This window comes from Geotrypetes seraphini, chromosome 4 (genome assembly GCF_902459505.1).
Source record: "Geotrypetes seraphini chromosome 4, aGeoSer1.1, whole genome shotgun sequence".
Taxonomy (NCBI): Eukaryota; Metazoa; Chordata; class Amphibia; order Gymnophiona; family Dermophiidae; genus Geotrypetes; species Geotrypetes seraphini.
The window spans coordinates 102,768,609-102,785,517 of NC_047087.1; the positions used below are offsets into that span (position 1 = coordinate 102,768,609).

Genomic DNA, 16,909 nt, shown 5'->3' on the forward strand with positions numbered 1-16,909 from the left:
GGGATAATATAGAAATACATAGACAAAGGTTAAATTGAACCAGCAAGAAGCTGGACTCTGCATACAATGCAACACCACAGAAACAGTGACACATGTCTCCTAAAGCAATAAATAAATAGAAAATTTTTGTTCTACCTTTGTCTTCTCTGGTTTCTGTTTTCCTCATCTTCTTGTTACTCTCTTCTTTCCATACACTGTCTGCCATCTCTCTGCCCCTATATGGCATCTTCTCTCCTTCTATGCCCCTTCCAGAAACTATATGCCTCCCCCTTCCATCTCTCCTTTCACCCCCATTGGTCTGGTATCTCTCTCCTCTCCTTCCCTCTCCCACACCTCTCTTCTGCAATCCCTTTCTTTCCTCATTTTCTTTTTCAATTTATTATCTGCATCCATCTAGATTATGTTCGTACTACCCTCTCATCAATTTCCTTTTTTACTGTCTACCTACAGCTCGCCACCTCTTTCCCTCACCCCCTCCAGTATTTCCCTAACTCAATCCTTTTTCACCCATCATGTGCCCTCCTTTTATTTATCCCCTCCTTCCATCATGTGCCCTCTTTCTCTGCCCCTTCCATCTAGTACCTTCTCCTCTCTCTGTCCATTTCCATCGTCTGCTCCCCTCTTTCTCTCCTCCCATTTCCTTCCTGCATTTGCTCCCTTATCTCTCCCGTATGCACTTCCATCCAACATAGGCTCCCCTTCTACCCGCCACACTACCATCCAATGTCTGCCCTTTCTCTCTCCATCCACCCCTCTTCAATCAGCATCTGCCCCCTTTCTTTCCCTCCAATCCAATTCCATCCAGTATCCTTCCCCCTTAAGTCTCTCTCCCCCTGTACATCAATTCCATCAGCACTACCCTTCCATACCACCCTGCCCCCTTTCTCTCCCTGCACCACTCTTTCATTCCAGCAGTCCTGCTCCTTTCTCGCGATGACTGTAGCTGCCGGCTGCCGGTCCACCCCACTCCGACGTACTAGTTCTGGAGTAGAGTCAGCAGCCACGTGCTGGAAGGTCCCGCGATGACTCCAGGCTTTGCTCCGGAAGAAGTAAGTTACGTCGGAGGGGTTGACCCGGCAGACACAGGGAGTTGCGGCAAGGACCCGTGATGTCTGCGTCTGCTGGGTCCACCCCGTCCGACATAACTTACTTCTTCAATGTCTCTGTTTTCTGCTTTTATCTTCTTTTCACTCTTTTCCTTCCAGCGTCTGCCCTGTCTCTTCAGTCCAGCATCTGCCCATTCCATCCACTGTCCGCCCCTTCCAGAAACTGTCTGTCTCCCCCTGCCATCTCTCCTCTAGACCCTCCCCCCCTTTTGGTCTGGCATCCATCATCTTCCCTCTGTTCCCTCATGGTCTGGCATCTTTCTCCTTTCATCTCTCTTTCCCTCCCCCCCTGTGGTTTTTAGCATCTCTCTCTTCTCATTTCCTCCACTCAGATCTGATATCTCTGTCTCCTACCCCGTTCTCTGGCATCTCTCTCTCCTCTCTCTCTACCCTTCTCTGGTCTTCCTTATTTATTTTCTGCCTCTGTCTAAATTAAATTCTTTCTTACTATGCAGTCCTCAGTTTCCCTCCTTTCACTATGTCTACCCACAGCATGCCATCCCTTTCCTTCACCCCTCCACTATCTCACTAACTCTATCTTCTTCCCCCATCCAGCATATGTCCTTTTTCTTTATCCCTCCTTCCATCCAGTATGTGTTCTCTTTCTCCACTTCCATTCAGCATTTGCTCTTCCTTTTCCCTACTTCCATCATCTGCCCTCTTCTCTCTCCCCACTTCCATCATCTTCCCCTTCTCCCTACTTCCATCATCTGCCCTCTTCTTTCTCTTCCCCCCCACTTCCATCATCTGTCCTCTTCTCTGTCCTCACTTCTATCATCTTCCCCTTCTCCCCATTTTCATCATCTGCCCTCTTCTCTCTCTTTCTCCCCACTTCCATTATCTGTCCCTCCTCTCTTTCCCACTTCCATCATCTGCCCTCTTCTCTCTCCTCACTTCCATCATCTGCCCCTTTTCCCTCCCCCTTTTCTCCACTTCCATCATCTGCCCTTCCCCCCCTTTCAAATTGGTCTGACACCCCATCTTCTTCCCTCCTCTCCCCCCCCCCCATAGTCTGGCATCTCTGTCTTCTTCCCTTCCAGCATCTTCTCCCCACTCTCTGTTCCCCATTTCTGTTCAGCGTCTTCTCCCCACTCTGTCATCCCCATTTCCCTTCAACGTCTTCTCCCCCTCTGTCTTCCCCATGTGCATTTAGCATCCTTCTCCCCCCTTTGTTTTACCCATTTCCCTTAAGCGTCTTTTCCTCTCCATCCCACCTTTCCTCCCTTTCTCCCTCCCTGCTCCTTACCTTCGTGGAGCTTTCACCCCCCCTTACCTTCGTGGCGCTTTCACACCCCTCCCAACAGGCCCGGGCCAACAAACCTCCCTGCCCTGTGGCCGGCGATGTCTAAACTGCCTTCTTATGGCAGCCATAGTGTTGTAGTTGCATATGGCTGCCATAAAGGTCATTTCTGATGCAACTTCCGGTTGCGTCAGAGACGACCTTTACGGCAGCCATATGCAATTACAACGTTCCGGCTGCTGTAAGAAGGCAGTTTAGACATCGCCGGCCACAGGGCAGGGAGGTTTGTTGGCCCGGGCCTGTTGGGAGGGGTGTGAAAGCGCCACGAAGGTAAACCCCCCCCCCCGGGCCGAGCCTGGGGGGGGGGGGGTTTGAAAGTGCTACGAAGGTAAAGGGTGGGTGAAAACGCCACGAAGGAGGGCGGCAGTAAGGAGGGAGAGAGTGCGATAGGGACCGGGCCGGCTGTGCACCCCCCCTAAGGCTGCACCCGAGGTGGACCACCCCCCCTTGGTACGCCACTGGGTGGCAGTGTTCCCCTACCCCACCCCCGGCATGGGTCTGAAAGCAGCATGGGTCCAATGGTAGAAGTAGCACATACCAGAAGTTCTCAGCCCTCACCGTCAATAGGCATAGCCCTGCTCTTGGGCTTTCCCTCTGCCGAAGCCTTCCTTCTGATGGAACTTCCTGTTTTGTGAAACAGGAAATTACATCAAAAGGAAGGACTCCAGCAGAGGAAAAGCCCAAAAGCAGGCTTGAATAGGTGAGTCTGATGTTTTTTCCCCAAACAAATCGATTCAAATTGATTCAGCCAAACTGAATAGGTGAATCAATTCGAATCGTGAATCAGGCAGCACTAGTATTCACCTACTGGTAAAGCACATACCATCATGTCATGATGTTTATTTTTAAGCCAATCTTTATAAGAGAGCACATATGTGCAAAAATGATTTTATAAAGCTACCTCCTATCTATAGAAATGACTTATACTCGTAAATGGCCCTCTCTCGTACACAGTCTAATGTAACCCTGAGTGGTTTGGTCTTTCCAACCATTGTGGGTGCTGCCTCACATAAAATAATCGTAGCCTGAAGAAATTATTAAACTTATTTACAACATATCTAACATAGCTTATTTATAAAAAAGATGTGATATTAGACTCTTTAAGTGAAAGACATCAACTGAAGAAAAATTACCTGCGAAACACCACTATATTTAGAACACAAGATGGAATTAGGTCATTTAATCTAGCAATTTGATTTGTCAGTTTTGACTGTTTAATTTATCAATTTCTTAAGAGACTTTTAGGCACTCTGACAAAGGTGATGTACAAACACACAAGAACATCAGTAAACACATCCATAGTTTCTATTGAAAAACCCACTATCCATTTCTACCAAACGTTCATTAATTATTACTGCAGTCCCTACCCAGTTATCAATAGCTCTGACAAATTTAGTCAATGGACAAAAAGAAATCTAGCGATCAACAGCCAGAGATACCACATGTCAGGGCTAGTCAATTCCGATCCTCGAGGTCCACAGGCAGGCCATTTTCAGAATATCCACAATGAATATTCATGTACTGCCTCCTTGATATGCATATTCATTGTGGTTATTCTGAAAACCTGGCCTTTTGGTGGGCCCAGAGAACTGGAATTGGATAGCCCTGAAATACATTATAAGCAAAATAAACTACATCAAGCCCCCTCATTTATTTTCCATTTTATAATCTGTAACCATTAATTGTGAGGATTAGAACTCAAGATAGAAAAATGTCTCTCTCTTGGCGCCTCACTGTTTTGATTTACTGAAGAATCTTATTCTTCTCTCTTTTGTTTTCATTGCCTCTGCCTGTGTTGATTTCCCTTACAATATGTTTGCCATATGTGGATATTCCTGTGACCACACCACCCTATTGGCAAGGTGTACATGTCTTTGCTTGGCAGGAGTTTCCATCCTGATGGCGGCACAGGGATCTTTTACTTACATAAGACATATGGTGGGTGTGGGGGACCAAACCAACCCTCTGATTTTCACAGCTGTCTGCAGTCACTGGATTCATCACATTTTACATTTTATTTTTCTACCCATAGAACTCTGTTTCACTGAAGGGAATTATTAGATGGAAACAGGAGAAGGGGAAAATGGCTCCCGTGAGGCCAACTGGGTTTGGCCCCTCAAAGAATCAAGTTTAGTATATAAAAGCATAAACTGAGCTGGAGTTTGAGGTGACTCCAATCTTTAGTTCATAAAGATCCTTGTCTCATTTCCATCTCTGGTCACAAGGGAGGTGAGTTTGTATATATTAATATATACTAATCTCCAATGAATACTTTTTTTACTGTATATCTTGAAATCTGATTAAGTGAAAGGCCCATCAGACAGTGAGACTGCATTAAATTTTCAATCTGAGTTTAGGCTAAAACCTCTGTAGTAGCTGCTAGTAAGTACTATATTTCACCAAACTATTTTAACAAGTCACAGGTAAAGGTGATTATGGACTCCACAGCACTTTTCAGGTGATTAGCTAGCCTTACTCCTGTATCTAGCCATTTGTTTCACTGCTGCTGTGGGCATGTCCCTTCTGTACACTGTCCTTTTAAGCATGGCAAACTCAGGGCTCTCATTTCCTGGATTTTGGGTCAGACTATGTTGTGACTTCAGCTCCATCTGGATCGGGTAGTAAACTCTGGACCTCTAGAATCCATCAAGCCACTCATTCACAGCTACTAGCAAAAAACATCAGTTTATACATTGTCTCCCGAAACATATGAACAAATTTCTCTTTCAGGTTACAATCTTTCCTCATCGGCAAATCCTTCATCCTTTTAGAATGAATAGGAATTGATGCATCCAACCTAGACAGCAAAGAACTTTGGATGGAGTCCTACTTCTGCCCTTCTTCCTCATTTTTCTCTGTGAAGCCTCACCCTATTTGAAAATGAAAGCAAAGCGTGGGCAGCATTCTGCCCCAGGCAGCTTAGCCGTGTCTACAGCGAGGCCTTCGAATCCTGCACTTTTCCTGACTTTTCGCTCTGGAGTTGTGGTGTAGCTCATCTTCAACTGTACCCACCTCTGAACAGGACATAAGTGCCATCATATATGAACAAAAAATACACAAAGCATACGACATCAGCCAAAATAACAACTTTAAGCACATTAAGGGCTCTTTTATTAAAATGTCTGCATTGGCTCCTCGTGGCATATCAGGTTCATTTTAAGATCTTAACTGTGGCATTTCACATTCCTTCCATATTGGGGGGCCTAGTCTACTCCAAGATAGCTTAGCACTGTATGATCCTTGAGATCTTTATGCTCAAGTCAAAGAGGTGATTCCAGCTATGTGGTGGATGGGGAAAGCTGAAACAACAAAGAACAGTTTGTGTAGTAAACCAATCCCTGTAGGACATACTGGCAGAGGTAGGGAAATTTTTACCTCAGATTTCAGAAGAGGCTAAAAGCCAATATTACATACTAATTGGAAGGGGTTAGAAGAGTGGGTCACTTTGTGAATTTTTAATGCATTTTACCAGATAGGGGGACTGGTTCAAATGGTTTATTGATTTATTGTTTTTTTTTATTGCTCTAACTTACTATGGATGACCTTTACACCAGGAAAGCTATTAATAAAAGCTTTAAATAAATAAACAGCATTACAACAAAATACCACCAATGTGATTCACATAGTCTAACTGGTTGATCCAAAAGACAAAATATGGACAGTCAAATTAGTACTAAATAATAGAAAACTACTATCAAAGTTACATGTTATAATATTTAATTGATATAGCATATAAAGAATTACAAAAATCAAGGCTTCACCAGAATTTTCCTTTCTCTGTCCTCCTCAAACACAATTCTAAAACCTGTATTTTACTTTTGAAAATGCTAACAAAAATACAAAGCATACATATCCTTTACCTCACGAGAGGGACAGTCTGCTGCATGGCACTGACCCTGATGTCCTGGTCAAGGTGGTTAAAAGTAAACAGTATGAGTAAAGACTAAAGAGGTTGGGGCTCTTCAGCTTGGAAAAGAAATGACTGAGGCCTACAAAATCCTGAGTAGTGTAGAATGGGTAAAAATGAATCAATTTTTCACCCTTTCAAAAAGTACAAAAACTAGGGAACACTGTGAAATTACATGGGAATATTTTTAAAAACAATTAGGAGGAAATATATATTTTACTGAAAGAATAGTTATGCTCTGGAACTTGTTGCCAGAGGATGTGATTACAGTGGTTATTGTAATTGGGGTTGAGAAAGGTTTGGACAAATTCCTGGAGGAATACCATGAAATTAAGACAGACATGGGGGAAGTCACTGCTTGCCCTGGATCGGTAGCATGAAATGTTGCTACTATTTGGGTTTCTGCCAGGTACGTGACCTGGATTGGCCACTATTGAAAATAAGAAACCCAGTATAGCTGTTCTTATATTCTTAGTAGAACATTTGTAAGATAATCTCGGTGCCTTAAGGCAGTGATTCGCAAACCTGTTCCTAGAGGCACCCAAGCCAGTCAGATATTCAGGATATCCACAATGAATATTCATGAGAGAGATATGCATGCATTGTGGATATGTTGAAAACCTGACTGTTTGGGGGGGGCCTCCAGGACCAGGTTTAGGAACACTGACTTAAGGTGATAATATGCTGAAAATCTTCTATATGCCACAAATTACTTAATAGAAGCAAGGAAAGCATAAGAATTGTCGCTGCTGGGTCAGATCAGTGGTCTATCCTTCCCAGCAGTCTGCTCACGCGGCGGACCCTAGGTCAAAGACCAGTGCTCTAAATGAGTCCAGCCTCACTAGCAAACATAATATCCTAAAAATGTTTTATCAGCCCTTTCTTTTTTTGGCAATTAGTTTGAACAATCTTGATGTGGCATACAGGACCACGATTTATGAGCTTTGTTACAGAACACCGATGGGGAAAAATCTAACTATGCATCTCCACTTTCAACTCTGCTTCTTTTCTGTATTAATGCAGTAGTTGCCAAAGTAAGATCTGGTGAAGTGATGGAAGAGATTTTACCTGTGACTGCTGGAAGATGATTGCCTTCTCTGGATTGAGGCCACAGGCAAGGAGACAGGCTGTCATATGAAGGATACTCTGTCGCAAAATGGCAGGATCTTGGGGAACGGTAATGGAGTGAAGGTCCACAATGCTGTATAAAGCAGAGCTGAACTCCTCCTGCAGCTGCACCCAGCTCTCAATAGCGCCCAGATAATTACCCAGGTGAGGGACCCCTGTTGGCTGGATACCTGAAAAAACACGTGGTTTGGCCTTCTGCAAAACCCCAAAATTAAGAGAGAGAAAAAAGCTCAAAATGAATAAAGAGCATTCATTTTAAGGATAATAATTTGCATAGGTGGTTGACATAAAAATATTAAACAGCAACAGAATCATTAGTCAGCTACAGAAAAACAAATTGAGACTCTTAATCCACTTATTAAAAATACAACCCCATTTTAATTGCCACTGTTAAACCAAAATATTTCTTCCCATACTTGGCACAACAAATACACCCATTCAGCCAAAATTTGTCATATTCAGTTGTTTCAGTTCAAGCTTAAAGGAACAGGAGCACTGCAGGCTAGAATAGACAGATGCACATATTCAGAGCTCGTTAAGGGACAATATGGAGGTGTAGCAGGCTGAAAGGGCAGAGAAAAAACTGGGGAAGGAGACCATGTATAGTGCCTTGCAAAAGTCTTTACACCCTTGTAAAAATTTTCACATTCTGCTGTTCATAAAATACAGAATGCATTAAAGTAGGAGGCTGTTTCACTGATCTATACCAGTGGTTCCTAACCCTGTCCTGGAGGATCACCAGGCCAGTCGGGTTTTCAGGATAGTCCTAATGAATATGCATGAGAGAGATCTGCATATAAAGGAGGTGCCAGGAATGAAAATCTACTCGATGCATATTCATTAGGGCTAGCTTGAAAACCCGATTGGCCTGGTGGTCCTCCAGGACAGGGTTGAGAACCACTGATCTATACAACATTCTCTATACTTCAGTGTGAAAGAACTATGGAAATATTCAAAAAGTAAATAGGAAAACCTATATGTCTTGATTGCACATGTCTTTATACTCTTTACAATACAATTCTTATAGACTAGACTACAGTTCCCCAACATAATTGGTTCTACAAATCAAGAGGCTAGAAGAGTACTAGAAAGTACAGATAAAAATCAATATACTATAAAAATGTCTGAAACAAATATGTCTTTAATTTCTTCTGAAACTTCATATAATTAATTTTGCGCCTAATGTCTAATGAAAGAGAATTCCATCAATGGGCAACAAGATATAGCACAATTAAAGACAATAATCCAACAACAAAATACCACCAATGGTATAGGATAGTAAAGAAAAGAGTACAATTGTTTATATGCTGGGTCAAAATCATAAGCCCTCAAAGCAAATGTACAGAATTTGAATATAGCTCCTGCCTCTATGGGCAACCAGTGTAACCTGGTCAGACTCTATCTGTTGGAATCCAGCTTTGCAACAAAAACAATTATGAGTTATTTAGGCTAAATGACTACCAGCTCTGTAGAATAGGATGGTACAGTGTTTTGCAGAACAGTTCAGGTTCTTTCACACTGGCTGGCTAATTTGGTGACTGCCACAGATTTTCTATCAGATTCAGTTCTGGATTTTGATCGGGCCATTTGAAGACATCCACTTTTTTCTTGATGAGTCGCTGCGCTGTTGCTTTCAATCTTGCTTAGGATCATTGTCCTACTAAACGTGAATCTTCTCTGCAGTCCTAGTGTCTATGGCACACTACAAAAGGTTATCCTCAAAGATCTACTTGTACCTTGCACTATCCATCTTTCCCTCAGTGTTCACAAGCTTCCCTGTCCCTCTTACTGTGAAGCATGCCCACAACATAATGCTGCATCACCATTCTTTACTGTCAGGATGATGTAAGGAAGGAAACGTGCTGTTCTTCATGCACTACAAACTAATTAGCATTAAGACCAAAGGTCCACTTTGTTCTCATGAGACCACAAAACCTTCTCTCATATGCTTGCAGTATCTCCCAAGTGTTATTGGCAAGCCTATACAGCACATTATGTAGCTTTTCTTTCAGCAATGGCTTACTTCTCACCATGCTTTTGAAGTAATCTTGTTACTGTTGGTCAGTCTCACCCTCATTTAAAGTAATCTTAGGCCTCATTGTGACCTCCCATAGCTACTGACTTAGGAGGGACTACCTGTCTGAGACAGTGTCTCATTGGTGCCAAAAGGCTTCTACTTTATGATGGTGGACCTGACAGTGTGCCCCAAAAGATATTCAAAAACACTGAAAATTTTTCTTATAGCCTTCCTCCAATCTATATCTTTGAACAACTTTAGCCAGTTCTTTTGGAAGCTCTATATTTGGCATGCTTAAACCTTTGCTTCAAATTCAATTTATACTACAGAAATACATTGATTCTTCATCCAGTACTACAATCAAATCAGCTATTGTGATTAGACAATTAGTACCAATAATTTTGGTACTAATAACCAATTATCGGCGCTAATTGTCATTAATTAAAATTTACACCCATATTTTTAGGTACCGGTCTCTATGTGTAAAATTTGTGCATAGATCCATAAAGGGGTCTGGCAATGGTAGAGCATAGGTAGATTGGAGGAGTTCCTGGAATTTGTGTGTTTTATAGAATAAGGGAGATCCATGCATAATTTAGAGATGAGAATTTGCACCAGGTTTTATTTGGTGTAAATCCTTGCACCAAAAACTGGGCACGGATCCTATCACCAAACGCTATTCTATAAAAACGGCAGCCAACTCTGAGCACCACTTAAAGAATAATGCAAAATTTATTAATGCTGATTTTTCAGCACCACATGTAGAATTTTGGCCACTACAAAAATTGTGAAGACTTACTTAATCAAAACTTTTGGTTCCTTAATCTTAATTACCTTTTGAATATTTAATTGTCTTTTCTTATTGAAAGTGTAGGAAGCAGAGAAGCAGCAGGCTAGAAACTGGAAGGCCCAGGTTCAAATCCTATGGCAGCTCCTTGTGGCCATGGGCAAGGTTGTTCCACTGGTCTACATAATATACACTTTCAGGGGAAGATTCTCTAATGTTCTCGGCAAAATCTGATGGGCCGCTATTGCGACCTTTATTGTAAAGATTTCAAAAAGACAAAACATTCTCAAAAAACCACACATGCAAATGAGGTTCATTGAGTTTCGTGAAAGGTTGCTAAATTTACATGTGATGAGTTGCTGGCGATAGCAATCGGTGCATGTGCAGAATACACCACAAAGAGAGGCTTAAATGTGCATACGTGCCAGGAAAAACAACGTCATATCAGGTCTCACTGCATACCTTCTCATCAGGACAGCACGAGGATAAGAACCATCATCCATAGTGCCGTCTGCTATTGTAGTACAAAACATGCGCGGCTCACAAACACCTATAATTCACTGGTTTTTAAATTTTTTTATGCCATATTTTATCATGAGCCACAGCCAGAAACATACGAGACATGCCTATACTACACGCACTGAAGAAGCGTGGGTTTTTTTCCCCCCCTCACCCCCCCTAAAAACTATAATTCATGTGAATCTAGTTATATTTTTGTTTTAATGTCAAATTTTATCATGAGCAACAGCCAGAAACAAATGCCAGAGATGCGATTTTCACAGTACCGGCACCTCTGGAGCAGTTGGTGATTTTTGGTCGCAAAAAGCCAGCACTTTGCTTGAGGAATCACATGGCAATGATAGAGAAACCTGGAGTGCTCCTTTCAATACTGATGAGCCCATTATGACCTTGTTGTACTATATTTGCATGGCAGTGCCAGAGACTGCTAGAAAGCTTGGAAAACACCGCGGTGAGCCGTTTTGATAATTGGCTGCTAAAATACATGCACGATAGACCAGCTGGAATAGGTTTAGCGACCATTGTTAGGGCCACGGTAAGTTTTGAGAATCTGCCTCTCAGTCGGGAGAAGGCAATAGCAAACTATTTGTTTATTATGCCAAGAAAACCAGAAAGAAGGGCATCCCTTATTGTGTGGTTAAGGGCACATTTGGATGTAGACCAAGTGTATTGTGTAGTCCAGTGAAACAACCTGCGACTTTACTGAATTCTGAAGGAGAATGTAAAAAAAAATATACAAGGGTGAGAAGACTTTTAAAAGGTACTATCCGGGTACAGTAAAGGATGCTGTGGGAGTGCAGTTTTGGAATAGCAAGGAATACTGAAGATCAGGCCTGAGGAGGAACACAAGTGAACTGTGTATAGGAAGCTTTCATATAGCTGGTTATAGAACTACCATGTCACTATCCCCTTCCTTTTACTAACGTGTAGCGCGCGTTTTAGCATATCTATGAGAAATTCTATGAGCGTCAGAGCAGTTACCGCCGCTAAAACCCACGCTACGCAGTAGTAAAGGAGGGTGTATAAAATAGTTAAAATATTATTGACAAAAGTAGCTCCAAAAGCAGAAGGCTGATCTTTTAAATTTATATATATATATATATATATATATATATATATATTTTTTTTTTTTTTTACAGTAGAATCCAATTTTTCTTGGTTTAAAAAAACACTACTCCCCAGAGGCTCCCCCTAGATGCAACTAGTTTACACTTGCAAGAACAGTACTATGGAATGAAAAATAAGGGAAAAGAAAACCCAACATTTATTATGAGAACAGAGTAATTAATCATTCACTGTTCCCCAACGTCTTCACTTCGACTTCTACAAAGCAAGAGAGATTACTAAAGGAAAGGTGGCAAGACATAGATCATCGAGCTGGCAACGTGCTACAAAAATAACCCCCCACCTCTTCTTACCACTAATAATATACACAGCAGTTCTTGCTTGCTTGACTGAATTTATGTTCTCTTTCCTTCTCTTTGGAGGGCCAGCAGCAGGGTTCCTAGCAGACGCAGCGAAGCACTCCGGTTTGGTACCATGAAGTCATGCGGCAGGAATGTAGTTCAATGGAGTTTGGTGGGAAGGACAGGGAGAGTAAAGAAGAGAGAGGTAGGAAGGATAGAGAAAGGTGGGACAGGTCTAATAAAAACCTCTCTCCTCCCTTTGAAGAACAGAACCAAAATATGGGAGAAAATAGCTGTGAAAAACAGGGACTTACACTAAAGCTTTTACCATGCAGCAAACAGCTTTTATAAATTTGTGCAATTATGTAAGGGGGAGAGTGTGATGCAGTGGTTTAAGCTACAGCCTCGGTACCCTGAGGTTGTGGGTTCAAACCCACACTGCTCCTTGTGACCCTGGGCAAGTCACTTACTCCTCCCATTGCCGCAGGTACATTAGATAGATTGTGAGCCCACCGGGACAGACAGGGAGAAATGTTTAAGTACCTGAATAAATTCATGTAAACTGTTTCGAGCTCCCTTGGGAGAACGGTATAGAAAATTGAATAAATAAATGCAGAATGAATATACGGTGGTGAAGTTTTGATATATACACCCACTTACACCATCTTTGGAGCAGGTGCAAATGTGAACTGAATTTACATGCACGTGCCAGGTAGGGCATTAAGATCCGCAATCTAAAACTTACTTGCTATTCCTGAGGTCAGCCCTGCCCACCTAATGAATACATGTGATAAATCTTTTTTTTTTTTTTTTAAATCAAGCTCCAATTCTTTGGAATGTTCTGCCTTTTTATTTGCGGGAAGAGCGTTCGTTAACTTGTTTTAGGAAACAGCTTATGGCACATTTACTTTGGAAGGCCTTTGAAATTGGTTGGTTGGTTTTTTTTGTCATTAATACTGTGGGTTTTTTGTGGACTATTGGTGGGGACTTTCCTGTTTAGTATATGGAGTTCTTTTCTAATATGTGATTTTATTTAAAATTATAAACGCTTAGATTGTATTGTAAGTTTGCAGTATATCAAATTGAATAAAATCTGTAAATCTGTGCTTTTCTGGACAGATTGGCTACATTATAAATGTACATAGACCATCTAAAAAGAGCAAATATGCAATTTGTTTTAAAGAAACCAACTCTAGATGTATTGTTACCCAGTTCCTATTGACTGATCTCTAATCTACCCTTCTTGTCAGATTCATAGGGCCATATTCTATAAATGGCGTCCCGATTGTAGGCGGCAGTAGGCGTTCTACTGCTGTCTAACCAGCCAATCGGGATGCATTATTTCTTTTAAAAAACCCTCGAGGCAGGCTGCCCACACTGTAAGCATCTGTCGCAGTTGAGGGAGACATGTAGGGACGCTTAAGCTCGCCCAAGTCTGGGCGTGGGCTTGCCCGGAAGTGGCCTTAGGTGAGCTTAAGTGGCCCTAGGTGTCTCCCTAGGGCTGTGATAGGCACCTGAAATGCTGGTTTACATTTCAATTAGACGCAGCCACTAAAATGATCGTGGCAAGGAAATCTCCATGCCGCGATCAGCTGAGCGGCCATAGCAGGGAACCCCCAAATCCCACCGTAAGTCAGTCAGCAGAATGGATGCCCACTCTCTCCTGCCGCAAACCGCGAAACAATCCCCAGCAGAAGGGATGCTCACCCCTCTTGCCGCAAACCGCAAAACAATCCCCAGCAGAAGGGATGCCCACCCCTCCTGCCGCAACCTGTGAAACAATCCCTGTCAGGAGGGATGCCCACTCCCTCCCCCAACATCCCCATCAGGAGGGATGCCCACTCCCTTCTTCCGGCAACCCCCACATCCCCAGCAGGAGGAAAGTCCACTCCCTCCTGCTGCAAACCGCAAGACAATCCCCAGCTGGAAGGATGCCCACTCCCTTCCCCCACAACATCTTTCCACTCCCTTCCCCCACATCCCTCTTTGGCAGGAGGGATGTCCACTCCCTTCTGCTGGCACCCCCCTCCCAACATCCACGGCAGGAGGGCTGCCCACTTCTTCCTGATGACCCCCCTAAACCCATTACCCCCCAAAACCCCCATCCCCCAAAACCCAGACCTCCCATTCTGGGAAGCACTGGGGAGGGGCCTAAGACCCTGATTAGCCCAGGCACCAAAGGCCCCTCCCAAAGGAGGGGCTTTAGGCACCTGGGCCAACTGGAGTCTTAGGCATCCTTCCCAGTGCATTCTAGTGCATCCAAATGCTATTATCACGCATAGCTTATAACCGAGGTTTAGAGGAAGAAGGAGCAGGCCTCTTTCTATGAACCATCCATTGGTGATGTGACCCAATGTTTGAGTCCCGACCCAAAGTTTAAGATCCCCCCATTTTAGATGTTGAATCAACTTTCCACTCTATACATTAACAACTTCTCTTATGGAAGCTAAAGTCACTTAGGACTAGGTTAGTACCGTAGTTCTAAAAGGGTTTCATTCATATTTAATTGGATGAGAAAAGCAGCTGAATATAGGGAATAAAGGTTTGGAGTAGGCTAACCCAAGTCTTTCTTCAGCATCAGTGCTTTCTGCATTACTGTTCAATGTTTATTTGCAGCCATTATGTCAAGCAATAAGATCACATGATGTTTATTATCACCTTTATGTGGACAATATAATGATGCATGCTCTTTTCTCTTCTGCAAATGAAGTTCAAACAGTAGCCACATTTGAATGTTGCCATGATACATACAACCCAATGGTTGTCTTACCATGGATTAAGAGATAATTATAAAAACCTAAAGTGCTATTTGGTTCCTGGGATTCTTCATTTGTTTTTCCAACAGTATTAAAGTAAAAGATGTGGAATTATCAGCTATCATACATAAAACACTGCCTAAAGGTCATCTCCCATACTGTAGGTTGCATCCCTACTTTCCTCTTAATTTCAACACCCATATAACTCATATATAGATTGCTCCATCATTTCACAGGTCTGGCATTTACTTTCCTTTCCCTAGGGCAGCAGTTATTTGGTGTGTGTGTGTGTGTGTGGGGGGGGGGGGGCATGGCAAGAGAGCATACTCCTCTCCCCACACAATCACACCAGTTCTACCATCTTCCCCTCCCAGAGTGTCTCAAGACCCAACAGCAACAAGTATGCTCTCTCCCCTCCCATTTCCATGCTGTCACTTTCAGCCATAACTGCTCTTTGCACTGTAAAGCAGTTTCAGCACAGGCATGGGTTACAAGGAAACTGGATATGGGGAAGTCTCTGGATGTCGTGTACTTGGACTTCAGCAAAGCTTTTGATAGCGTCCCGCACTGCAGATTGTTGAGCAAGATGACTTCAATGGGATTGGGAGTGACATTGACGACATGGGTCAATGACTGGTTAAGCGGTAGAATCCAGAGGGTAGTGGTTAACGGTACCCCCTCCAATACATCGGAGGTGACCAGTGGAGTGCCACAGGGATCGGTCTTGAGACCGATCCTTTTCAACATATACATAAGAGACCTGACTCAAGGGCTTCAAGGTAAAATAACACTATTCGCCGACGACGCCAAACTATGCAACATAGTAGATAACAGCACCCTGCCCCACAGTATGGAACAGGACCTGCTCTTAATGGAACATTGGTCCTCGACTTGGCAGCTAGGCTTCAATGCCAAAAAATGTAAGGTCATGCACCTTGGCAGCAGAAACCCGTACAGAACTTACACTCTAAATGGTGAGACCTTAGCTAGGACTAGGGCAGAGCGTGATTTGGGAGTAATCATTAGTGAAGACATGAAAACTACCAAGCAGGTGGAGAAAGCTGCATCCAAGGCTAGACAAATGGTGGGATGCATCCGTAGAGGTTTCGTCAGCCAGAGGCCCGAAGTCATAATGCCCCTGTACAGATCCATGGTGAGACCTCATCTTGAATATTGTGTTCAATTCTGGAGACCACATTATCAAAAAGATGTACGGAGAATCGAGTCGGTTCAGCGAATGACCACCAGGATGGTCTCGGGACTCAAGAACCTCCCATATGAGGAAAGACTAAATAAACTGCAGCTATACTCGCTCGAGGAACGTAGAGAGAGGGGAGACATGATTGAGACTTTTAAATATATCACGGGCCGCATCGAGGTTGAAGACGATATCTTCTTTCTTAAAGGACCTTCAACCACAAGAGGTCATCCGCTGAAAATCAAAGGCGGGCAATTTCATGGCAACGCCAGGAAGTATTTCTTCACCGAAAGGGTGGTCGATCATTGGAATGAACTTCCATTGCAGGTGATTAACGCCAGCAGCATGCTCGATTTTAAAAAGAAATGGGATATGTATGTGGGATCTCTAGCCGGGTGAAGTCTGGGGGTGGGTCATTAGAGTGGGCAGACTTGATGGGCTGCAGCCCTTTTCTGCCGTCATATTCTATGTTTCTATGTTACTCTATGCGTAGGGCTACCAGACATCTGGATTTACCCAGACATGTCTTCTTTTTAGAGGACTGTCTGGGTTTCCGGACGGATTTTTAAAAAGCAGCAGTTCGACCAGGTTTTCAAGTTCGGGGCTACATCTGGAGGGCCTCCGAGCATGCGCGGGTGTGACAGAATGACATCAAAGGGTGCGACATCATTGCATCACATCTGTGCATGCTTGGAGGTCCTGCAGACACGGCTCTGAGCTGGAGAGAGGAGGTTTGGAGGGGCGGGACTGGGGCATGACTTGGGCAGAACAGGGCAGCGCTGGGG

At 43.3% G+C, this 16,909-nt stretch overlaps 1 protein-coding gene across 4 annotated transcripts in view; it reads right to left on the minus strand.

Annotated features, from left to right (window-relative positions):
* The window catches only part of WARS2 (tryptophanyl tRNA synthetase 2, mitochondrial), an 81,831-nt gene that overhangs the window by 34,273 nt on the left and 30,649 nt on the right, over window positions 1-16,909 (minus strand). For all 4 annotated transcript variants that reach the window (XM_033943684.1, XM_033943685.1, XM_033943687.1 and 1 more), the window contains one exon: window positions 7,382-7,636. In XM_033943684.1, coding sequence (XP_033799575.1) covers window positions 7,382-7,636 — 255 coding nt within the window. The remainder of the gene's footprint in view (window positions 1-7,381; window positions 7,637-16,909) is intronic.